This window comes from Polypterus senegalus, chromosome 12 (assembly GCF_016835505.1).
Source record: "Polypterus senegalus isolate Bchr_013 chromosome 12, ASM1683550v1, whole genome shotgun sequence".
Classification (NCBI taxonomy): Eukaryota; Metazoa; Chordata; class Cladistia; order Polypteriformes; family Polypteridae; genus Polypterus; species Polypterus senegalus.
Window position 1 is genome coordinate 16814971 of NC_053165.1, and position 26766 is coordinate 16841736.

The 26766-nt window shown below is 42.7% G+C and overlaps 1 protein-coding gene across 2 annotated transcripts in view; it reads left to right on the forward strand.

The window, feature by feature from the left end:
* Positions 1 to 26766, forward strand: part of LOC120541585 (semaphorin-3F-like) — a 329969-nt gene that overhangs the window by 176894 nt on the left and 126309 nt on the right. For both annotated transcript variants that reach the window (XM_039773350.1, XM_039773351.1), the window contains exons 3-4: positions 14467 to 14627; positions 24558 to 24620. In XM_039773350.1, the coding sequence (XP_039629284.1) occupies positions 14467 to 14627; positions 24558 to 24620 (224 nt within the window). The remainder of the gene's footprint in view (positions 1 to 14466; positions 14628 to 24557; positions 24621 to 26766) is intronic.

A 26766-nucleotide genomic window follows, 5' to 3' on the forward strand; every position in this document is an offset into this window, starting at 1 on the left:
TTTTCTTCTTCCACCATGCATAGCGCTTTTTGTTCTGACCAAATAACTCAATTTTTGTCTCATCAGTCCAAAGCACTTTGTTCCAAAATGAATCTGGCTTGTCTAAATGAGCATTGGTATACAACACGCGACTCTGTTTGTGGTGTGAGTGCAGAAAGGGCTTCTTTCTCATCACCTTGCCATACAGATGTTCTTTGTGCAAATTGCGCTGAACTGTAGAACGATGTACAGATACACCATAAGCAGCGAGATGTTCTTGCAGGTCTTTGGAAGTGACCTGTGGCTTGTCTGTAACCATTTTCACAATCCTGTGCATATGTCTCTCCTGTATTTTTCTTGGCCTGCCAGACCTTTTAAATTTAAAAAAATATATAATTCTGGCCAAGAGGAAGGTAGGTACACTCCAACATCAAATGATGGCACACTATCCGATCGTGTTCAGCTCTGACGGGCGAGCGTCCTCTGCGTTGGGAGAAAAGCACATGGCTGTGATATCTCTGTCAATCAGCAGCTGCCCTTTACAACACACATACCTCTGATCTCTCTCTCAAAAACGTCAAACGTTACTCTTTAACAGTCTGTAGATGGTAATGTCTGCTGAACAAACCGGTATCGCTAGCTAAGCGGAGGCAAGGTATGTTCCAACATGTGGCGAGAGGTAGAGCGCCTCGAACAGAGGCTGGCGTGTGAGTGAGGAAGGCCCCGCCTATTCGTGTGAATAAATCAGTGCCGTAAGCGAACAATGATACATAGCGCGATGAGAGAAGTCGCAAAATCAACTGGAATGTTCAAGCAAATTCTAGAAAAAAACCCGGTCTAAATTCATTAAGTAGTTCTCTCGTGAAAAGCGGACAGACATATAGACAAACATTGTATTCTACTGTATATCTCTCTCTCTATATATATTGTCACAAAGCTGAGACATACTCAAAGAAGTTTTGGGGCAGCCACCCGTATATTCTGGTATCCTGGCTGCAAAGTCGTTTTTTATCACAATAAAGAGCACTGATGTGCATACAAATGAGTCCAAAACAAGACTGAGGGAAAGGGGAAAAAGGGCAGGCTTTTAAAGGGGAAGACAGGAAGTGAGGTCATGGGAATCGGGCACGTGTTCGTCACTCATTGGATCAGGCCGGACGTGACATCAGGGGGGCCGGCGCCGGTTAGTTCTGTCTCCATTGGTTCGTTCCCGGAAGTGATGTCACGAGAGCCAGGTGGAGTCTCCCAGGGATGGTCTACAGGGAAGTGAGAAAAAGAGTCAGTGCACTCTGTCACAGCCCGGCCTGTCTCAGAACTGCCGTCACTCAAGCCCTTTAGCTGCCTCCCATGCGCATGTGTGTGACAATATATATATATATATATATATATATATATATATATATATATATATATATATATATATATATATATATAAATGTTCCTTTTGCCCGCATGTAGCACTTTGCACTTTTCCACATTAAACAGTCAATGTAAAATTAAATTTCTGTTCAAAATTTGGGAAGCAAAATCTTTGAAAATCGTTTGGTGTTCGGTGTAATGAAACTTGCTCACTAATTTTATGGCTTTTTAGTGTTTGTTTACTCTCACATTATAGATTTTCTGAGAATGTCATCCAAAGGATTTGTGGTTCAGGGCAGATCAGGATCCTCTTGTCATCTTCCATTTGACTCATTATATTTCATTAAAATGGAAGCTTCATGAGAAACACTCACCGGTTAGGTGGTGAGCTGCCGATTTCGTGTCACTTGCATCTCGTTGTTAATTGCCAGCTGGTTGAGAAAATAAGAAGCAATCGAAAACATGGAATACAGCAGTCTATGGCTAACAGGAACAGTTCAAAGCTGGAATTCTTTACAAGGGAGTTCACAAAAATGAACCACAGAAACATTGCTTGAGTCGTCGCTGCTTCAGGGGCAATAATTAGATTCTGGTTAGGGATGTGGATTGAAACAAAAAAAACGTCAGCCACAGCAGTGCACTAGGACTGAATTTAGGATGCCCTTGTGTTGACCAGTGTAGCGCCTCCTACTGGGGAAGGCAGAAATGAAGCAACTACAAGATTCAGTTTTCAGTCTGTTTGACACTAGCAGTGGTGTGGTGATATAAAGTTATTTTACTTGCTGTATTACTATTACAATTTTACAAAAAAATCGCACAGACCAAACTTATATTCTTGCAGGAGAGTTTTCAGCATCCTAAGTCCAAAGCAGATGATAAGTCGGCCAGAAATTAGGACATGTGTGGCATGGTCTCTCACTGAATACAAAGCTTGTGCTCTAATGGAGTTGTGTAAAGGTCGATAAAGAGGACTGGACTCTGCTGCGCCCTAAACAGCAGGCCCGATTGTCTGGGGTCATTAGACTGGAAAACGAACAGGACCGCCATCAAACTGCCTGCTGGGAATAGCCATTCGGCTGAGATTACCTTCTTATTATGTGCAGCTGCCCACCTCAGCAGCCCGTCACGGTCAGGTTTCTTGCTGGTGATGAGAAAGTTTCTCTGTCATGTAATGATGACTTTTTCTCATGCTGCTTTGGGGCTGTGAGCTTAACAAAGGTGTTCTTCATTTGTCTTGGAGATATTCTGTATGCTTTTCACTCTGAATCTGAGGATGCTGGCTTGCAGAGTCATATATCTTATTATTTGCTGTCCTTTGGACAGTTTGAACAAATACTAAAGGGATTGTGATGTTATAAAGTGTAGAGGAGGGTAAAAAGTCTCATGGAAGAAGTTAATGTGAATTATGAGCACAGATCCTCCCCGATAAGCTACATTTGTGAATGGTATTAACATCTGACATGAGGCCGGGCCTCACAATACCTTTCATGGTCAGAGCTGCCACAGGGACACCAGTGTTTTAAGGAAATGGAGATCTGCCTCTCTGCTTCATTAATGGGTCAGGAGTCCAGCCTCATAACATCCGTAATGGAACCAGCAACCCTCAAACACAAACACACCAGCACAGTCCCACGTTCAAATGGATTGTTTATTCCGCACTAAACGTTCGAACAGTTGTAGCAACAAGCAAACACAAGTAATCTCACACTCTCTCTTTACCAATCACAATTCATCTCACCACCACACTGCCCTCCTCCAGTCGAGTGTTGCTCCATGTCCTTCCAGCTCCGGCTTGCCTTTTATTGAGGACCCGGGAATACTTCCGGTGCCAGGCCCACTGCCCGATGGAAGTACTTCTGGATCGTACAGAAGTCCCATAAATTGAGGAGTACATCTCCCTACAGCACCCCCTTGTGGCACCCATGGTCCCCAGCAGGGCTATATAGCCAGACGACATCTCCCAGCATTCCCTGCTGGTTCCTGAATGGGCGCTGTCATAAAGGGCTGCTGCCATCTAGTGCCTGGGGGAACTAGATATCCCTCTGTGACAGTCTTTCGTTGTCCTTTCCTTTTCTCCTGTCCTGAGAAGGTACTGGAACCACGTCCGGCTGGGATGTCCATCCATCTTCTAGGACAGCCTTGTCGGGGTGCGACTGCCTTCCTTCTCTTGGCTGGAATGCTTTTCTGTATTTTTTGGGCCTCCCGTCCATGTAAGGGATCGTCCCGACTTCCTGCCATGATGCCTGTCCATCCCGTATGCCTTCTTCACTTCTGATTCATTGGCTGACATTGTGCTTCACATGAAAAACCAGAAAAAAGTATGCACTGACAGAGGAGCATGACTAGAGATTCAAAGTTAACGAAAACAGGAAGAGAATATGCCTCACATCTGTGTGTATCTGAAAGACTGCAACAGACAAAAGTTCAACTGACTCATGTGGTTCCAAAGACTGACGCCAAATAATCCTGAGACACGACCATTGTGGACCACCATTACGAATAAAAATGTGATCACAGGAGGCAGGTCTTCAGTTCAAATACTCGTTCACATCTGCACGCATTCCAGTTTAGTTTACAAGAGCCTTTTCCACAGGTGGTTAATTTAACAATATCTTTTTAAAAAAAATTGTGTGTCTTTGGTGCATTGTGAGCATACGACTGGGTGACTTGACAAGCGGATGATGCGACACAAGGAAGAGAGATTTTCTAATAGACACTTCTCATACTCTGCGGTGGGCTGGCGCCCTGCCTGGGGTTTGTTCCTGCCTTGCACCCTGTGCTCGCTGAGATTGGCTCCAGCAGGCCCCCGTGACCCTGTGTTAGGATGCTGTCACCGTCCTGCTTCACTGACAGACTGAGGAGATCATTCCTCCTCCACACTATGCGACTTTTCAATTCCACCTGGGGGGGTAAACGCTAACATTATACAAAGTTATTGTCTGTCCGTTATACCTTCATTTTTATCACTCTTTAATTCAATGTTGTTCTTTATCAGTACAGTATGCTGCTGCTGGAGTATGTGAATTTCCCCTTGGGATTAGTAAAATATCTATCTATCTATCTATCTATCTATCTATCTATCTATCTATCTATCTATCTATCTATCTATCTATCTATCTATCTATCTATCTATCTATCTATCTATCTATCTATCTATCTATCGTGGGTTGGACAATGACTGACTGACATTTTTCATACTGTTTGCTGTTGTCCAGCATTGGTCACCATAGACGTCTGTTATATCAAAAACCCAATTTCACAATCTGCATGAAAAAACTAGATTCAAATTTTCTCTCATCTAATGCTACAAACTACTTGGGGTAAATTAGACTGTCTTTCTTCGGAGGTTTCGTTTTGCTGATGTTCTTGCATCGCTTGTGTATCCTTGGAGGTGGAGCCCTTACCCCAACTCCACCTCTAACTTATGAACAGGACAGACAGACACACAAACACTTCCACTCGTAGATGTTTATATATAAGATATGTCTCTCTCTCTCTCTCTCTGTATATATCTATATACATTATATCTATATATATATATATATATATATAGAGGCGGCACGGTGGCGCAGTGGTAGCGCTGCTGCCTCGCAGTTGGGAGACCCGAGTTCGCCTCCCTGCGTGGAGTTTGTATGTTCTCCCCGTGTCTGCATGGGTTTCCTCCAAGCGCTCCAGTTTCCCCCCCACAGTCCAAAGACATGCAGGTTAGGTGGATTGGCGATTCTAAATTGGCCCTAGTGTGTGTCCTGCGGTGGGTTGGCACCCTGCCCAGGATTGGTTCCTGCCTTGTGCCCTGTGTTGGCTGGGATTGGCTCCAGCAGACCCCCGTGACCCTGTATTCGGATTCAGTGGGTTAGGAAATGGATGGATATATATATATATATATATATATATATGTGGCCGCCGGCCGGGGCTGGAGCCCGGCGGGGCAGGAGGGCGTGAGGAGGGCTTGTGCCTCCTCCAGACCGCGAGGCGTCCGTCCTGGTTCTATTGGGAGCCACGGGTCGAGGGCATGGAAGCCCTACCCTGTAGGGGCCCGTGGTTACCGCCAGGCGGCGCCCCGATGCCGGTTCGTCCCGTGTGGCCCTCGGCGGGATGGAGCCCGGCGGGGCGCTGGAGGACCGGAGGAGGCGTGTGCCTCCTCCAGAACGCAGTGGGGCGTCCGTCCTGGTTAGACAGGGGGCCTCGGGTACAGGGCTTGGAAGCCCAGCCTTGTAGGGACCCGTGGCCACCGCCAGGCGGCGCCCAGTGCCTGTTTATTCGGGAGCCCGGCACTTCCGCCACACCAGGAAGTGCCGGGGAAGACGACGGCGAGACACAGATGGCTTCCGGGTGCACGGCCGGCACTTCCGCCACACAGGGGTGTGGCCGCTGTTAAGTGCCGGGAAGCAGCTGGAGCCCATCCGGCTCCCCATAAAAGGGGCCGCCTCCCTCCAGTCGGTGGTGGAAGTCGGGTGGAACTGGACTGAGCAAGAGGAAGGACTGGAGGCGGCCAGGAAGGCACAAAAGACTGTGGGCCTGGACTTTGGGGAATTCGGTGCGAGAGGGCACTGGGGGTGCACGTAAGCAAAAGACTTTGTAAATAGTGTATATAAATAAATAGTGTGTGGAAAGAATATGATGTCCGTCTGTCTGTGCCGGGGCCAGGGTTCACAATATATATATATATATATATATATATAGATATATATATAGATATATAGATAGGGAGAGCATTTAAAAGCCCCGGGAATGGTTAAATCTCTTGGTACAAATTTATTATATAATTTATTAATATTAATCTATTATATAGTGCCTTTCACATATCTATCTATCTATCTATCTATCTATCTATCTATCTATCTATCTATCTATCTATCTATTATATAGTGCCTTTCACATATCTATCTATCTATCTATCTATCTATCTATCTATCTATCTATCTATCTATCTATCTATCTATCTATCTATCTATCTATCTATTTATTATATAGTGCCTTTCACATATCTATCTATCTATCTATCTATCTATCTATCTATCTATCTATCTATCTATCTATCTATCTATCTATCTAATATATAGTATGTATTATTATTCTTTAATTTTGTGTATGTATGTTCCCCTTTCTCACTTAGATACTAGACCCCCCCGCCCCCTAAAACAGCTTTGACAGGAGGAGAATGCATTCCAAGTCTGAGCAGTAATGAGTTCCGCTCTTGAATAGCCACCGCTCAGGATGTCTACTTTTGCATTGTTTCTTTACGAAGCGTCCGGGATGTGTCCGTTGTCCTTTTCGGGCAGACCTTGGAATTAGCTGGCAGTATGGTTCTGGTTCAGATATTCTTTTACACACGCTCACAAAGAGGAAATGGACTGTAAAGTTTGACTTTCTGACTAACTATGGCATATCATTTGAATGAATGCTGTTAGGACTTGGTCTTAAAAAAAACATCAAGAAACAATTGGATAAAATGAAGCACAAGTAAATAGCTTAAGAAGTGATCTATATTTTTGAAAGCAGTCTGAGCTTCATTTCCTGTAAGGACGTTTTGGAAAACTAGTTCACATTTAGACAAAAAGCAGCTGTAATGGAGCTGTGCAACAATAAGAAGTCCAGTTGGTTTCTTTTTTATTTGGTGGCACAGTGGTTAGTGGAGCTGCCTTGCAAATTCGGAGACCTGAGTTTAATTCCCTGGAGTGGCCATGTGCTGGAATGACAGGTCATGCAAACGTAAAAGTTGGGACGCCAACTTGGTCATCCCGTTTAAGTAACTGAAACATCCAACAATAATAAAACCTCCTCGCCTTTATGCTTCTTGCCCTCTGGCTCAATGCAAACAAACAGATTCGGCTCTAGGTGCAGATTTAGGAGTCTGTCAGACAGTAGCTCTGTCCAGCGGGTCGCTCTGATTGCAAAAGACGCCTCCTCCCAAGCAGCTGGGTTTCTTAAAGCTGGTGAACTGGAAGGGGTGGGCCTAAATGCCCTCACTGAGAAGTTTCTTGGTGCTGCAGGGAGAGAAAGAGAGGAGAATTTTGACCACAGCGCCCCCTCCCGTCCCGGCAGGTTATTACATACTGTACCTCGATCGAGCCAATGAGGAGATCCTCCTTTGTGCATGCATGTCACTGGTTAGTGGGAGGTTTAGAAAGAGGTTAGGTGGCTGATTTCACTGTGATCTTTTTCTCTTTTAGAATAATTTCCAAGGCTTTTAACCAGCTGTTTCCACCTGAGTACTGGGAGATGGTGAAAGGCACCTGCATGTGTAGCCACTATAACCTGGCAGGCACATGTAACGACATTATTGCTATTACAATGAATAGAGCAGGCCATGAAATCCTGAGGGTTCAATCAGTTACTTTATCAATAAGCCTGCTGCCACATGAAGTATCATCACATCAGCCTAAACTGCTTTCCCTCAAAATGAATGAATTATGGGTCAAGAAATTAGACGTTCTTGAATAGATTTGCTTTTCTGCCATTTCGGCATTATAACCAACTGCATTGAAGGGTGAGTTAGCAGCACTGACAGCGCCACGGGGAGGCACAGAGATAAGATGTGCGCAGTAGGAGTAACGATTGGACGAGCGGTGTGGAGGGGCGTGGTCAAGGCTGAATAGCCCAGACACAGTGGAAAATGTTTTTAATTTAAAAGAGAGACAACCAGCAGAACTTTTCAATCCACATTCAGTAGTGGTAAAAGAAAGAGAAGTTATCTGTGATTTCACTGTCTCACCGTAAAGTATGAATTTATCAGTAAAAGATATAGTAGTAGGGTGTTGTACCGTGTTAGCCATTATGGATGTAAGGAGAAGTCAAGCAAAATGACACTTTTATTGGCTAACTGAGCAGATTACAAAATGGAAGCGTTCAAGGCAACTGAGGCCCCTTCTTCAGGCAAGTTGTAAACAGGAGAGCTGCCTGGGAAGCTTTCATTTTGTAATCTGTTCAGTATAAAAGGTGTCATTGTGCTTGACATCTAATTGCATCAGGAAAAAGATAAAAGGCAAATTTGGATTCCACTAATGTGGGTTGTGACTTTTAGGGTGGTGCACTTATCAGAGTAAGCCAAGACCTACAGAAATATAAAAAGATGTGTTGGATTCCACTAAAAGTATTTTGATGTCTAATTCTGCTCATCTTGGCAAAAGAGGCTAAGATCAGTCTATAACACTCTGAAAGACATTTCTGACTATTATAATTAAAAAACCTTGGGTCGAGACATGATCATCTCAGAGAGACACTTTGACATCACGCAAGACTAGACATTACAACCTTAGGAAGCAAGACACGTGCCTTATCTCGCGGTGAGACAAAAGGACAGCTGCTATACAGGCTTTTAAATGATCGACACACAGCGTGAGAAGCAGAACACGCAGCTCGGCAGAGGGAGCAGCAAGGCAGCAGCTGATCCGTCCGCATCTCCTTAGCGTGCGTTCAGCACCCTTCACAACGCGAGCGGCAGAGATGCAAAGTACCTGATGCGTAGTGCACCCCGAGAGGGAGGTGAAAGGCGAGTGAAGCGAGGACAGCTGCTGTACAGGCTTTTAAATGATCGACGCGCAGTGCGACAAACAGAACACGCAGCTCGGCAGCAGCAAGCCAGCAGCTGATTTGTCCGCATCTCCTTAGCGTCCGTTCAGCGCCCCTCACAACGCGAGTGGCAGAGATACAAAGTACCTGATGTGCAGTGCGCCTCGAGATGGAGGGGATGGGCGAGTGAAGTGAGGACAGATGCTTTATAGGCTTACAAATGATCGACGCGCATCGCGAGAAGCAGAACACGCAGCTCGGCAGCAGGAGCAGCAAGGCAGCAGCTGATCCGTCCGCATCTCCTTAGCGTACGTTCAGCACCCTTCACAACGCGAGCGGCAGAGATGCGAAGTACCTGATGTGCAGTGCGCCTCGAGATGGAGGGGATGGGCGAGTGAAGTGAGGACAGATGCTTTATAGGCTTACAAATGATCGACGCGCATCACGAGAAGCAGAACACGCAGCAGGAGCAGCAAGGCAGCAGCTGATCCGTCCGCATCTCGTTAGCGTGCATTCAGCACCCTTCATAACGTGAACGGCAGAGACGCGAAGTGCGCCCAAGGGGGGGAGAAGGGATGGATAAGCGAAGCGAGCAGGGAGCAAAGCCCCCTAGTACTTGGTAAAAAAAAAAAAAAACGCACTCCGATTTTCATCTTTAATTCAATTATAGCCTTCAGATCTAATCCACCATAAAAGCCTTTTGATAGAAAAGCCCTTAAACTTCTCTCATCCCATGCATACTGAATTTTCAAGAGGATCATTCATAAAAACGCACCAAGCACAGAGGTGATAGACATTGGTCACGTGTGTCAGTCATTTAGAGAAAGCATTGATAATCCTCAAGAGCAGCGCTTCCCAAACTCGGTCCTGGGGGGCCCACTGTGGCTGTAGGTTTTTGTTCCAGCCAGTTTCTGTTTTTAATTGGACTCCTGGGCTAATTAAGTGAACTCTTATTTCCCAAGTTCTATGTTTTGGGAACAATATAGAAATTAGAAAGCTAAGTTTGGTAAAAAAAAAAAAAATAATAATAATATTAAAATGTATCAAGCAGTTATATGGGAATAATGTATTTAGTTTCTTTTTAACAATATTTTCCTCTTAATTTTTATTCTGCTTTTGCAGGTGTTCTAATTGTTTAATTAATCCATTATTTACTGTTGTTATTTATTGTTGTTTACCTTGGTGTCTGCTCTGCTAGTTTTTAATTACCTCAATGAAGGGGGAAAACTGCCCAGAGAAAGGGCAAAATATAATGAAATCAACAAAAGAGAGTTAAGCATTTCAATCTATAGCAAAAGCAGAAATATTTCTAAATTATGAAGCTGGGTGGAACAAAAACCTGCAGCCACAATTTGGCCCCCAGGACTGAGTTTGGGAGCCACTGCTCTAGAGAGATGTTATAATTGCAAAAAATCAAAGTGTGGGTAATATTTAATAATTAATTATAAAGGAAAACCTCTTGACAGTTCGGTCATGATGTGCAGATCTCAAACACAACTGGTTTCAGATGCTCAAGCAAGTTTCTTGTACTTATTAGATTACTCGGGGTTCTGTACAGTTAACCAGATAGGTCTGACTAAACGTATATTGTCATCTGGGAATGAGGACATGGGAGTCTCGCTTTAGATTATGCTAGTGTGTTTTATATTAAAAGTCAAAAGCATACTAATCATCCAAATTTTTACATTAATGGAAGGACCACCATCATCTATTCCTTCCAACTCAATAAAAAAGGATAACAGAGAAAGTTGACTGAATAAATCATTTATGGATTTCTATGTTGTTTTTATTCTATTGTTTTTATTATGTCTGTAATGATTAATGTTTAGTAAGAGGGTCAAAGGATAAATAATTATGAAGAACAGACTGTTTTGTAGTCTTTTTGATTGACACATGCTTCTTGATGAAACCCAGTAAAGATAATTTCAGTTCTATCTGTCTATCTGTCTATCTGTCTATCTGTCTATCTATCTATCTATCTATCTATCTATCTATCTGTCTATCTATCTGTCTGTCTGTCTGTCTGTCTGTCTGTCTGTCTGTCTGTCTGTCTGTCTGTCTGTCTGTCTGTCTGTCTATCTATCTGTCTATCTATCTATCTATTTATCTGTCTGTCTGTCTGTCTGTCTCCTAATTAGAGGATGACTGTAGCTAGCTGGCTATACATGTCCATGAACAGAAAGTTTCTATTTGTGTATGTACAATTCTAGTTAACAGAATCCAAACAGTGTGTAGTACAGTCTTTTCAATACATAATCCATATTATAAACAGTGTTCATGGTGGAGGTTAAAAGCAATCAATTAATAAATAATCTGTAACAGTTAAAATCCAAGGTTAAAATACACTCAGGGATCCATCCATTAAAAACCACTATGCGTCACAGTGTAGCCCTTTAAATTTCTCCTCTACTCACGCATTTAGGTCTCATCAGTGAGAGGAGACGTCCACTGGCAAGTGCAGTTGACCTGCAATGGTGGCTCGTGTCCCCGTCGCCATCCCCTTGCATTCTGTAAGAGTCACTCAGAGTGGTTGGTCACTCCAGCTCCCTAAGTGCTCAACACGAGTAACCCTGCCCCATGAGCGCCATCTGCTTTCCAACCACTTGCCTCTGTACCACAGTACCAGCTCAGCCAGATCCTGCCTGTTCTTTTCTTATACTTTCCTTTTCAGTTAACCTTCAGTGTTTCTTTTCCATCTTTCTCTCCTTCTGTCTCTTGCTCTCTCTTCATCTCAGGCTTTCTTTACATTCCTGTGGGTGCTAGTTACAATCTGTGGAGTGACGACTTGGAACAGCTGACCTAATCAAACAATCAGCTCACTGTCCACACTGAACACCTCATGAATGACCCACTTTGCATCCGCGCACGACCACCCGAGCACACTGCTTTTAATCTGTGGACCTGCACCTCCACAGACCTCTGCCCCACCACAATGAAACCCTAAACTGAATAGGGAATAATGGAGACTGTTGTTAAGTTATTTTCATAAATATCAATTTATTATAAGTACAATTTAGATAGCCAGATATAAATTTTAGTATAGTAGGCATGATTAGATAGATAGATATTAATTGTAGTATTAGGCAGGATTAGATAGATAGATATTAATTTTAGTATAGTAGGCAGGAATAGATAGATATATATTACATGTATTAAGCAGGTTTAGATAGATATTAATTTTTTAATTTTAGTATAGTAGGCAGGATTAGATAGATATTAATTTTAGTATAGTAGGTAGTATTAGATGATTGATATTAATTTTAGTATAGTAGACAGGAATAGATATATATTAATTGTAGTATTAGGCAGGATTAGATAGATAGAAATGAAAGGCACTATGATAGATAGATAGATAGATAGATATTAATTTTAGTATAGTAAGCAGGAATAGATAGATAGATAGATAGATAGATAGATAGATAGATATTAATTTCAGTATAGTAGGAAGGAATAGATAGATATTAATTTTAGTATTATAGGGAGAATTAGATCGATATTAGTTTTAGTATAGATAGATAGATTGATCTATTGAGCAAGGCGGATAAACGTTATGGTATTAAAACTAATTTTCATCATGCTGTCTTATAGACAAGACACACTCCATAACTCCAGCACACATTCTATGCCTCAGACACCTGCAGCTTCAATGAGCTTATTGTCTGTGAAATAGAGAAAGAGCAGAATCAAAATTTCCTGGATTGAAATTGAGAGCTGAACACACCTGAAGAATATTTTGGCAAAGGCTGAATTACTTGGGGAAAAACAAGACTGAAGCTGTATTGTCTGCTCCAGGGACAATCAGCGTGTGTTTGTGGGTGGCATCCTTACATAGCAGATATATTCTGTGGCAAATGTCGGCCTTTATGGAAGTCCGTTTAAGTCTTTTGAGTGCCGCTGAACTGAGAAGGCAGGCTGTACCAACCACATCGCGAACAGGTTATCATTAGGGTCCTGATCACTGATGCGTGGTTAGACTCCGGATTGAGTTACCATAAGCAAAAGAAAATAGTCAAAGAAACAAAGTGTTGCATTCACTTTTTTTAGGAACAGTCTTGATTTTGGAAAGATAAAAAATGCAGTGCTGACTAAATTTGGTTTGGTAGGTTGGAGAAGCTAGATGTAGGTGCTGTTTATATGAAATCACAAAAATTAAAAGAAAGCATCATTAATTGAGAAAGACATGGAGGCCCAGTGGTTAGTGCTGCTATTCAGTCATGAAGGGCTAACTTGGAGTTGACAATCAGTCTAATCTGCAGGACTTTAGAATGTGGGAGGAACTGGAGAATCACCCATGGGGAAAACCTGCAAACTGGACACAGAAATGGCTCAGAAATGTAAACCCATTCTGTTGCTGTTGGGATGCATCAGTGAGAACGTATCACACCACAAATTCAGCACTTGTATTTGACAAATGTGCAACCTGACTAAAAAAAGATGAATATCCACTCAACATATCCACATATTTATAAAACATTTGCAGACATCTTAACACCTCTCTGTTATTCACAGGCAAACAACAAGTGTGGCTTCTTCTACAATTTTGGTTCATCATAATTTGGATTGTCCATTTATCCATTTTTTGAACTTATTTTTTGTATTACAATGAAAATCCATAGAAGGCTTGGCACACATTATGGACACTGTGGTTTGCCATGTGGAGTGTTTACAAATACATTGAGAAATTCACAAATGGCCGGACAAGTGTTAAGCATGAATAAGGAGTGGGATGCCCATTCATGTCCATTACCGACCACATCATTGATCAAATCAGCACCACAATTCTGACAAACTGAAGAGGATTTTGGCCCCTGGTACACCTTCAGTTCATGAAAAGTAGATCACTACTCTCCTGTGGTGCAAACTAGGAGCGGATCGGCCATGTTTACTCTTAGAAATAACTGAGTGATGAAGGTCGAGACTTTACCTCTGTGACACAGATACACCACACCGTACAGCCCACTCAAATAAAATTATCACAAACGTGCAAATAATTATTGAGTTTCCGTGTATTTACATGTACATGCATGTATGAATATGTTTTTAATTAAAGTTCATTTACTTAGTGGTTTTCTACACTACATTTTTATGAAGAGCTGAAGAGCAAGGATCAGCGTGATGCAGGAAATGGACTGACACATCATCCTCCTCCTCCTCATTTTCCCACTTGACCCCCACACCATATGTCCCGTGAATCTCATTATTTTCTCATCATCTCCTCCACCATACTATTTCTATAGCCATCCTCTTCATCACTTCATTTGTCACCTTCTCTGTTCAGCTGATTGTCATTGCCTACAGATAATTCACGTTTAGTGCCATCTTTCTATGCCAGTTCAGTTCTCAGCTAGAGTAATTTCTGGGCACATTTTCACTGTTCTCCCTGTGTACCCACAAGTCTTACACAAGGACACCTGTGTGTGTGAACCTTATGGTGTGTGCATCCTTTCCAAGACTGGCTCTTGGGTGAGAATGCAGCACTCCAGCCCAGGACAGGAAACAGGTGGATGGGTTTGATGCATCTTACCTTCCAGATGTGTGTGAGATATGGACTCGCCCTTCCAGATGGGCAAACAGAATGGTATAATGGGCATTTTTTTGTCTTTTGTTTTCTTGCAGATCTAAAGTCCACTGGGACTGCACAGCATTTCTCATTCTTCCTGAACACAACTGACTATCGGATATTACGCATGGATGAGGACCATGACAGGATGTATGTTGGGAGTAAGGACTACATCTTATCTTTGGACCTGCATGACATCAACAAGGAACCACTTATAGTAAGAGAATAATTCCTCACATCCTCTTTATTCTGTCACCTTTACTCCACCCAAAAAAGATATTTTTTTATATGTGAATTACCCCATGTCGTTTGTACTGGTGAACAAGAAAAAAAATAATAATGTCACGTTTTCAATGAGAAATGACATAGCAAAGTTTCTGAGATAACCGGACCCAATCCTTCTATATAAAAGCGGTCGGGATTGTCCTTCCGTCCCACGAGTGCTACACAGGCGCGGAGTTTCACACACACCCCATCCATTTTGCAATGCACGATGGGATTTGTAGTTTCGTTTTTCCAGGTAAAAGATGATTTTCTACTCCATACTGTGCGAGTAGCACGGAGTTTCACACACGACCCGTCCATTTTGCAATGCACGATGGGATTTGTAGTTTCGTTTTTCCAGGTAAAAGATGATTTTCTACTCCAGACTGTGCGATATCTTCTTCTTCTTTCTTACTATATAAAAGTGGTCGGGTTTGTCCTTCTGTCCCGTGAGTGGAAAGCGTAGCGGTATTCGGCTTATCACAGACTCACTACTTGCAGCTTGCGGTACGAAGCGACATGATGTGAGCAGAGTTCTGCTGCTCCCATCGTACCCTTGCTTTTGTGCGAGATGCGCTGGAAAAATAGACAAAATTATGTCTCTGGAAATAATTAATGTTGATGGAGTACAAATGCCTCACCGTGTAGTAAATATCAGGGGGGTTCAAAAGGGCGACCTCAATATAGAAAAAAAGCATAATAACAGAAACTACAAGTATTAAAGTAATACTGCTCAAATGCAATATAACCAAATTAATGAGTTTGTATAAAATATCAAATTGATCTACATATTGAATTGCCTTAAGAAGTGGTCAACTTAAAAGTCGGTCGACCTTATATTCTACTCAACACAATCTGAGGAGTTTCTTGATTTCATTAGAGATACCACAGTTGGATACTTTTAGTGCCGCAGAAATGGATAAACCTCTCAGAATTACTAGACGCCATAAACGCACTTCAAAGTGGGAAAGCAGCTGGTCCTGATGGCTACCCAGTGGAATTTTATAAAACATCCATGAACAAAATCTCACATTGCTCGTGTTGCATAATTCACACGTCAAGTCATCCAGTCATATGCTTACAACATGTGAAACGCATGTATTTTTTAATATAAATGTAATAACAGGTCTACAATTCAAATGCCCATTCACTTTTGCGTGCATTCCTTTTTCATTTACAAGAGCATTTTTTCAGTAGTGGTTTATTTAAATACATGCTGTGACTAGCAGGGGGCGTTGCAGCACCCCAAACCACAATGACACAAGTCCTGGTATAAATAAAATGGTTTATTAACAACAATATCTTACAAGAAGGTTTCTTATATGTTGTTCAGCCACAAATGCTCTGTTCTTCTCATTCATTCTCCTTTTTATTTCCTCCACTCCTCCCAGGCGAGTGTTGACCAGCTTCTTTCCCAACTCGCCTTTGTTGACACTTTTTCCATAGTGTCGTTTCTTGTGACTGAAGACAGAGAGATATAATTAAAGTTAGTAAAAAAATCTTTTATTAATACACACCAGGCAAAGGAAAGATGACAGAGAAGCACAGTCCAGGACACCTGCCCTTCATCTGCCTCGAGGGGTCGGTGTCCCAAATCTTTTATAGGGCCTTTGTCTTATGACTGTAGTTGCACAAGAATTTCAAACCGTTATATCTTACAACATTTTGCTTGGATCAGCATTTACCACATCCTTTAAGTTCATCAGTTGGTCACTTGTGGTTTTAGTTCATCAGTTGGTCACTTGTGGTTTTTTGCTCGTTAGGAGAAACAAGAAGTTGCACTTGTCATGTGCACTATAGACAAATCAGGGTCTGCGTGGCTTTGTCATGTACACCAGATTGATCAAACTGATCAAACTGTTTATTATTTTTCCACACTAATTAGGAGCCATTCCTGTAAAAACCAAGAATAAGACTAAAATAAGCAATAAGGGTTCAAAATCTTAACGAGTGAGACAACTAAAGTGAAGCAGAAGTGTTACTTGAGCAATAAGCGCTTCTTATTAAGCAATTGAGTTGGAGCAAAAACCTACAGCCACTGCGGCCCTCCAGTGATTGAGGACCCCTGTTCTAGAGGGTTCTAAGCTAATGTTAGTGTAACCTCCTCCTGCAAATCGGGGAGTGGCATTTTATTTTTTTGTTAGTAGACCTGTAAAGTGCATCTGTAAGATTTCAAGCCTTCAATTAAATCACTAGGTAAAGTAAGGCCCTTAACCTTCAGTTGCTCCGTTCTGGGTACGACGTTAATCTGCATCCAATCCTGCAAGCAGGTCCTCCAATTTACAGGGAAAACTTGGAGGTTGGTGGCAGGATTGGAACTCCAGCCACTTTATAAAAACCTCCCACTGTTCCCGTGTGGTCCTGAGGTGTCACCCGCTGCACTCGGGTCCCAATCCAGGCGGCTCATCATGTGGTGATTGCGACAACGTGCTGTCAGCGCGTGCTCCCAATTTTAACAACTTGCTAGCTAAGTGAAAATCGGATACTACAGTATGTTAGATAATTGTAGCTAATGTTGCTCTCCCTGTATTAAGATAATGATACAGCACTCTCATAATGTAACTTTGAAGCGTGAGAGGGTTCGATCGTTCTCATGACTTTCAACTGTCTGTCTTGATTGTTAAGTCCATTGAATAATCTTGAATGTAAAAGTAGGACAATTTGGCGAGGAGCATTAGGCCGAAGCATGTTCTAACAGCAATTGTATCCATTTCAAGTTATAAAAAAAAAAAAAAATTGGTTCCCGTTTTACATAAAAACGATAGCAATAACCGTAAATTTTAGCAACAGTGAGGTGCTGTTAATTATACAAGAATTTTGTTTTATTGCCAAGTCTGTAAGTGTGCGGCTGAGCCCTGCTGTAGATGATGGAGGAGATGATCTCATTTTTTTTTATTGGCTTTAAATATACAACAGTGGATCAATATTGGTCAACTTAATCCATCCATCCATCCATTATACAACCCGCTATATCCAAAATACAGGGTCAAGGGGGTCTGCTGGAGCCAAACCCAGCCAACACAGGGTGCAAGGCAGGAAACAAACCCCGGGCAGGGTGCCAGCCCACCGCAATGCGCTGGTCAACTTAATGTGAAAGTGAAAAGCAATTTCTCTGCAAAGACGGTTTAAATTATTAACAAATATTAAACACAAAATAAGTCCTTCCATCCAGTGGGTGGCTTGCCCACTTCCTAAGTGTCATTAATGCATCCTCCCATCGCCATTGTTACTTTTCTGTTTCTGTCCCCATCTCTTTCTCACGACCCTGGCCTTTCGTCAATGAACCTTTGCGCTTTCTGACACGGCCACAGCTTTAAATCCTCTTCTTGGTGTTACTTCCAGCCAGTTTATAGAATCGTTTTTTTGGTCAGGGTGGCTGTCTATTCTCATTGCAGTACCGTGACAGAACTCGCCAAAGTGTAACAGAGATTAATTAGCATTCAATTTACGGTCATCCAGTTAAGTTTTATTAGATTGTAAGGGTTAATTAAAGTCCTGAGATTTATTTCTTTAAGTCTCCTTTCCTTTATATTTTATTGGGCAACAGTGCCATTGCAGAACTGGGAAGTGGTTGGCGTCAACACATCTGCCATGTGCATGGGGCTTTCCAAAGGAAAAGACAGACTGGGCGTGCTGTCAGTTCTGTGATGGCCGCTGTAAGGGCATTCAGGTGATGAGACCCTCTTCATATTCTGTATTGCAGCGAACGAAATCAACTCGCAGAAGAGTGGAGCAAATGATTTGTGTGTCCTCCACTTTACGTTTACAACAATAAATAAATCACAACGCAGAAGGGGGCCTGAGAGGCGGGTTACATGTGCACCTCTCAGCCCTACGTAGTCCTTAAAGCACTGGATCTCTCCAGCAGCCTATGTGTTGAATGTTTTTTGAAAGATCCTGTACGGACTCACCTCTGCTACTCAGTGAGAATGTGCTGACCTTGACATCAGTATCCGGCCCAAGAGCCCAGCCCTTGCTGTAATCCGTCAATCTTATGCAAGCGCGGTGATCTGAATCAGAGTGTCGTGTACACTCGAATCTAAACCATATGACCTGCCTTCTAGTTTCCTAGGAGAAGCATTTCCAGCTTTCTCCTTGGCTGCTGCTCTTTCTCTTTCTCTGCTTCCCCCAAAGTTTTAGTTCAGGAGGACTTATAAGTTACAGTGTCTGCTACCATGTAACAAAAGAAAGTCCAGGCATATATTTCTTTAAGTTAACTTTCTTTTTATTTTATTGGGAAACGGTTCCATTGCAGAACTGGGAAGTGGTTGGCGTCAACACCTGTGCCATGTGCGTGGGGCTTTCCAGAGGAAAAGCGAGACACATATTGGGCATGCTCTCCCAAATCCAAATCATATTATGTGATATCATCTGTTGTTAAATTCTGCTCAGTACTTGTAATATTTTTATTTTTATACTGTATTGAGGATTACTTGTATGTTCTGTTCTGTGTATTGTATTGTATTGACCGCCTTCCTTTTGACACCCATTACACGCCCAACCTACCAGGAAAGGGGACTCTCTTTGAACTTCATTTCCCGAGGTTTCTTCCATTTTTTCCCTACAAGGGTTTTTTTCCCCTTGTCTTCTTAGATAATCAAGGCTGGGGGGCTGTCAATAGGCGAGGCCTGTTAAAGCCCATCGCGGCACGTCTTGTGTGATTTTGGGCTATACAAAAAATAAATTGTATTGTAAAAACCCGAGTTCCTGTCCTGGCTCACAAAGTGACAAATTCTTATTTTTCCAGTGTTTTATTGCATGGCGGTTCCCTCTTGGACTTTGCCTTGCCTTGCCTCATCCCATCCAGGTGGCATTTTTGGCAGCCCCTTTCTGCATAGTTTTAATCCCAGGACATTTTCAGGATATCATCATATAAGCAGTCTCAGAGGAATATTGATGACTTGAAGATGGACAAAGAAAAGCAATCCATGGCTTTGGGCCAAATCAAACAATTTTACGTCATTTGATTTGTTTTTCTAAAACATCTACTGGGAATGCATTCTTCTACTTTTATTTGTTTTTTCTGTTTACAATAAGGAAGTCTGCTCTGTTAAATGGGTCTTGAGTGTTCCTGTTTGTGCTTGTGTGCCCTCTTGCAGTCAGGAGGTGTTACCGCCCCTGTCGTTCTCTTAGTGGTCTCACTATCTCCTGTAGTTAAGAGTCTGGTGCCCCTACCAGTTTATGGGCATCCTTGGAGAGTACTGCCTGGCAGTTGGCTTCACTTCACTCTGATGGTCCCTGTATTGGCAACACTTTATGGAAAAGTTGGCGGGGCTGGCATAGAGAAAGATTATCTGACGTCACTGGGAAGTCCAACCCTCACAGTGTTCAGAGATGGGCTCTTCACAGCTGATGGATGGAGCTCTCCATTTAGCTTACGTTACAAGGCACTCACTGCTGAGCTGGATATTACGGTTTCAAAACTGACCACCGCCAGTTCATAGTAATTCAGTTGGTGACAAGGGTGGGATTTGCACTGCGAACGGGTGGAGTGCAATGGCGAAACCGTATAGAGAAGGTAGGGGCTGACACAGAAAAAGGTCAGCAGTCCCCACCAGGAAGTGCACCACTTACAGCATTTAGAAATGAGCTCCGTGAGACTGATGGACGGAACTCTACGTTTAGCTCACACTGCAATGTGCACGCCTCTCAGCTGGAGATTACGGGTTAGAAACTGACCACCAACAGTTTACCACAGTGCAAATCTTTGAATTGATTCAATTGGTGAAAAAGGTGGGATTTGCACTGTGAAAGGGTGGAGTGTAGTGGTGACTCTGCATAGAGGAGATAGGGGCTGACAAAGAGAAAGGTCAGCTGACCTCACCAGGAAGTGCAACACTCACAGTGTTTAGAGAGTTCAAGTTCTGTGCAATTGATGGATGGAACTCTAGATTTAGCTTACGCTGCAATGCATACACCTCTGAGCTGGAGAGTGTAGGTTAGAAACTGACCACTGACAGTTTAGCACAGTGCAAATCTGATTCAATTGACGAAAAGGGTGGCATTTGCACTGTGAACGGGTGGAGTGTAGTGGTGACTCTGCATAAAGAAGGTGGAGGCTAACACAGAGAAAAATCGGGTAACGTCACCAGGAAGCATACTTCTCACAGCATTTACAGAAGGGCTCCTTACGACTGATGGATGGAGCTCTCCATTTAGCTCACGTTGTAAGGCGCTTGCCTCTGAGCTGGAAAGTGTAGGTTAGAAACTGACCACTGACAGTTTAGCAGAGTGCAAATCTGATTCAGTTGACGAAAAGGGTGGGATTTGCACTGTGAACAGGTGGAGTGCAGTGGTGACTCTGCATAGAGAAGGTGGATGCTAACACAGAGATATATCAGTTGATGTCACTAGGAAGAGCACGGCGTTCAAAGACGTGCTTTGTGTGGCTAACAGTTAAGGCTCTTCATTTAGCTCACACTACAAGGCTCTCACCTCTGAGCTCGAGATTACAAGGTTAGAAACTGACCACTGACAGTTTACCAGAGTGAAAATCTTTGAACTGATTCAAATGGCGACAAGAGTGAGATTTACACTGTCAGTGAGTGGAGTGTAGTGGTGACGACGTACAGAGAAGGTGGAAGCTGACACAGAGAAAGGTCATTTGACCTCACCATGAAGCACACCACTCACAGAGTTTGGAGATGAGCTCCCTGTGACTTATGGATGGAGCTCTAGATTTAGCTCATGCTGCAAATGCTCACACCTCCAAGCTAGAGATTACGGGTTAGAAACTGACCACCAACAGTTTACCAGAGTGCAAATCTTTGAACTGATTCATTTGATGAAAAGGGTGGCATTTGCACTGTGAACGGGTGGAGTGCAGTGGTGACTCTGCATAGAGAAGGTGGAGGCTAACACAGAGATATATCAGTTGATGTCACTAGGAAGCGCACGGCGTTCAAAGACGTGCTTTGTGTGGCTGACGGTTGAAGCTCTCCATTTTGCTGAAACTCTCGCTCGTGTTATGATATCTGATATTGCAAGTTCAAAGCTGACCACCGACAGTTACAATACAATACAATACAATACAGTTTATTTTTGTATAGCCCAAAATCACACAGGAAGTGCCGCAATGGGCTTTAACAGGCCCTGCCTTTTGACAGCCCCCCAGCCTTGACTCTCTAAGAAGACAAGGAAAAACTCCCAAAAAAAAACTTGTAGGGAAAAATGGAAGAAACCTCGGGAAAGGCAGTTCAAAGAGAGACCCTTTCCAGGTAGGTTGGGCGTGCAGTGGGTGTCAAAAGAAGGGAGTCAATACAATACAATACAATACACAGAACAGAACAAATCCTTAATACAGCATAACAATAAAAATTTTAGAAGTAAGGAGCAGAATTTAACAGTAGATGATATCACATAATAAGATTTGGATATTTTAGAGTCGTGGAGACCTTATCCATCAAGCTGCCTCCCCCATTTGGCCATTCCACGGCTAAAAACAGTGCTGAGCCAGCCAATCCAATGAAAGGACCCCTCTTTCCCATGATTCCTGTGATCCTACATCAAAGATGACTTTACCATAGGCAGGCAAACAACTTGGCAGGTGGGCCGTGGCACCAATTGCCACATTTGGGTACCGAGAAAAGAAACAGAATAGGTGAGGGTTAGAATTCAATTATAACTACCATGTTACTTATGTTTTAGTGCTAATGACTGACCACAGAGATGCAGTCTGTACAGTAAATCAGCAGCTCTAGTCAGGGTGTGCTAAACTGAAGTAGTGAGTCTTCAGCCGGGATTTAAAGGCTGGGACCGAAGGGGCATCTCTTATAGAAGCAGGAAGACCACTCCACAGTTTAGGGGCCCTGTAACTAAAGTTCGACCTCCCACTGTTATTTTATTAATCCTTGGAATCCTAAGCAGACCGGCATCTTGAGATCTTAATGTGCGCTCAGGTTTGTAAGTCATGATAAGTTCAGACAAGTAAGCCGGACCTTGGCCATTTTAATGCTTTATATGTTTAAAGGAGGATTTTGAAATCTGCCCTAAACCTAATCGGGAGCCAGTGTAAGGATTTAAGAACTGCAGTTATGTGTTCATATTTTCAGCTCAGCGCAGTGCAACTCTTCGGACTAAGGGGCATTGTTGTGCTAGTCCGCAGTAATTCAATCCTCCCTGGCTGTAATCTCTGTGGGTTTGTACCATACATGCTGGTTGTATTTCTGCCATATTGGTTCCTGTGTTCTCGCACTGGCAAATGCAAGACCTCTCTTGTCATCCATGTTCTTCTTGCTCTTTTCCGTGAAGGACTTCAGTAGTCCTGCAACATTAATAAATATTAATAAATATGTGGTTTCACAGATGCCATGCTAACTAATTGTGGGATAAAGCAGAACAAGGTGTGTTTAACCCAAAGTCGCTGTACAAAGGTGGACATCAATCAACTAAACCAGTGGCATCTAAAGATAATTAAACGGTACCCTCAATGGGGAGAACACTTATGCAGTCAGTCCTGTTTCTGTATGTATGTATAATTAATTTGGAAAGAGCTGTATAATTATTTTTAGCATATTTTATTTATACCTGACCTGACCTGCAAAATACCTTTCAGATATTATGGTGTCTACTTGTCTATAATATACACGCCAGAAATTTAAGTTGTCCACTTGCTGTAGGGTCAACGAGTAGTGACAATTGAACCCTTAGCCTTGTGAACTACAGTCTGGTGCAGCCATAATGATTGCATGAGAAGGAGAATGAACACCTCATACCAATGCAGACTCCTCACCGTCTTTTCATTTGACTGCAGTTGTTATGGAGCAGAAAGCCAATACGTTTTGTCACACAAATGCGTTCCAGAAGGTCACCTCCCAGGTAGCATTACCACCCTTGGACAAAAGAGGGTGCTGTCACTGACAGTCCTGTCTCCTCCTTGCCTCACAGCCTTGAGGAACCGCCCCTTGAGGGCACCCAAGTGAAGGAAGCCCCCGCCCCTTCCTGGCTGTACAAATATAAAAGGAGAATGCTTCAGGAAGGTGGCGTCTCATTTCCACGTTGAAGCCAGAAATGTTCTTGTGACATCCCAGAGTGAGAACTTCCTTAATATTAAGAGGCACATAAAAGTGCATAATTTTAACTTATTTTTGTTTTTTTCTTCAAATTAACAGTTTTCTTTGCCCAGTTGGCACCCTGAGGAAGCTGCTTTGCCCTGCACCATTATTTCGCCCTGCTGTAGTGTGTAATGTTCCATCCATCCCGCTATATCCTAACTACAGGGTCATGGGGGTCTGCTGGAGCCAATCTCAGCCAACACAGGGTGCAAGGCAGGAAACAAACCCCAGGCAGGGCACCAGCCCACCACAGGGCACACACACACACACTAAGCACACACACGGGACAATTTAGAATTGTCAGTGCACCTAACCTGCAGAGGAAACCGTAGCACCCGGAGGAGATCCACGCAGACACCGGGAGAACATGCAAACTCCACACAGGGACAACCTGGTAAGCGAACCCGGGTCTCCTAACTGCGAGGCAGCAGTGCTATCCACTGCGCCACCGTGCCGCCCCATGTGTAATGTTTATTTCACAAAATACACCTAGACACATGATTTATTTTTTTTTATTTGCAGTTGAGGAATTTCTCTGTCGAGTCAGCACAAGTGTTAAAATTGATGACATCAGTAGACGAATCCATTGGGCTGCGTGTTATTTTTGTGCATTTTTTTTTTTAAAGCTCCAATCAGGGGAATGCATCACCTGCAAATTAATGAGCTGCTGATGCCAGGATTTTCTCACTTTGCCAGGAGAGGTCATTTGGTTTAAGGTCCAAAGGTCACTTGTGTTTACATGTCGCTGATTCATGCCCCTGGCATTCTGGTTTTAGTGAGAAAAAATGTTTTGTTTCATTCTTCTTTATTTCTTTTTTTTTTCTTTTCAGATCCACTGGCCGGTTTCTCAGCAAAGGAGGGACGAATGTGTTTTGTCGGGTAAAGACACCAATGTGAGTATTTTATTTTGGGAGCAGTGAGAAAATAAGAAGTACTGCACTCTACTGAGAACATTTGAAACACATGGTTCTATATTCACTTCTTTGTTATCTATTAATTTGTTTTTAGCAAAATGTACATTTCTAGTTCAACACACAGTATAAAGAGCAATTAATCAAAATGTATGGCATATACAGAGTATTAAGACCCTCTTTCGCTCTTTTACATTTTGTTATGTTGCAGACTTATGCTGAAATCCTTTACGTTCACATTTTTCCTCATTAAACAACACCCAATACTGTGGAAACAGGATTTTCCTCCAGACATGACGCATAGACCTGAGGTCAAACAGTTCAATCTTGGTTTCATCAGACCAGAAGTTCTCGTTTCTCCCATTCTGGTAGTCATTTAGCCTTTCTGCAAACTCCAAGTTGGCTTCCATGGGTTTTTTTTTTACTGGCAAGATGCTTCAGTCTCCCAACTCTGTTATGGAGTGTTGGCAGTGATTGGCTGTCCCTTCTGCAGGTTTCACCTTTTAGGCACACAGGTTCTCTGGTGTTCAGACAGAGTGACCATCGGGTTCTTGGTCACCTCTTTTACCAAGGCTCTTCCCCATCGATTAATCCATTTTGCACGGTGACCAGCTCTAAGATTAGCTGTAGTTGTTTAAAAGTTCTTCCATTAAAGAATTATGGAGGCCACAGTGCTCTTGGTGAACCGTTGATGTTGCAGAAATTTCCCCAGATCCGTGCCTCGACACAGTCATATATCTAAACTCTGCGGGCAATTCTTTCAACTTCATGGCTTGTTTTTTAATGTGATGCACATTGAGTACATTTACATGCACACACAAAACTGGCATAAGGTAAGTAACCCGGTTAAGGTAGAAAAATGTAGTAGTTTCTTAAAACTCCTTGTTTACATGTGCAAGTCTATATATATATATATATATATATATATATATATATATATATATATATATATATATATATATATATATATGTGTGTGTGTCTGTGTGGGTATATGTATGTAAGGTTTGGGGATCCACCCTGTGTATTGATAGGAAACAACTAGTAATGAAGCGAGTAATCACAAAAGACTGAGTCCAAAATGACTGCGGAAAAGTGGGGGCTTTTATAGTTGCTGTGCAGTTAGAGGGAGGTGGGCCCATGCAGGGGTTGTCGGAAGTGCGGTCAGTAGGAGGGCATGGTTTGGACAGAAGGGCGAACGTTTGTGCTCTTTATCAACCGTCGAGCTGACATCTTACCCTCAGTTAAGCCCTATGACTGCCTCCTATGCACCGCCGCCCAAACTTGACACAGACAGGCATGGGACACAAGTTCAAGACACACGTTTCCCACAAGTACAAAACAGTCCAGCACAACACAAGACTCTTCTTCTTCTCTTCATCTTTCCTTCACTCCTCCTGGTCCTGGCAAGCTTTTTCTTCTCCCACCCGACTCTGGCTCCTAGAGTAGTGGCTGCTGGTTCCTTTTATAAGGCACCCAGAAGTGCTCAGGGTGGTCATTGTTCCACTTCTTTCAGCACTTCCAGGTGTAGCGGAAGAGCTGCCCATATGGGCTCAGCTTCAGCTGCGGCACCCCCTGATAGCACCCACGAAATCCAGCAGGGCTGCATCACGCTGCAACTCCCATGGAGCCGTGCGGGAGTCCAAGTCACCACTCCAACCCAAGGGGGCTGCCACCTAGCTCTCTGGGGGAGGTAATGCTCTGGATACATTCCCTCCCCCAGTCCTACCAGCGTAGTGTGTTTGTGTGTATGTATGTATATATTTATATATATATGTATATATATGTATGTATATATTTATATATATATGTATATATATATGTATATATTTATATATATATATATTTATATATATGTATGTATATATATATATATATATATATATATATATATATATATATATATATATATATATATATATATATATATATATATATTGTGGCAGTAGGGGGCAGTAGTGCACCCTCGAACCCTCAGGTACGACTCCTGACACCAGGTAACAGTCCAAGACCTTTTTATTTTTCTCACAGTGCAGCAAGCACCTTCCACACTACAAACAAACACACTCTAAACAAACCACCACTATTAAACTCGCTATAACCTCTCCTCCTCGCCCAGACACTTTGCTC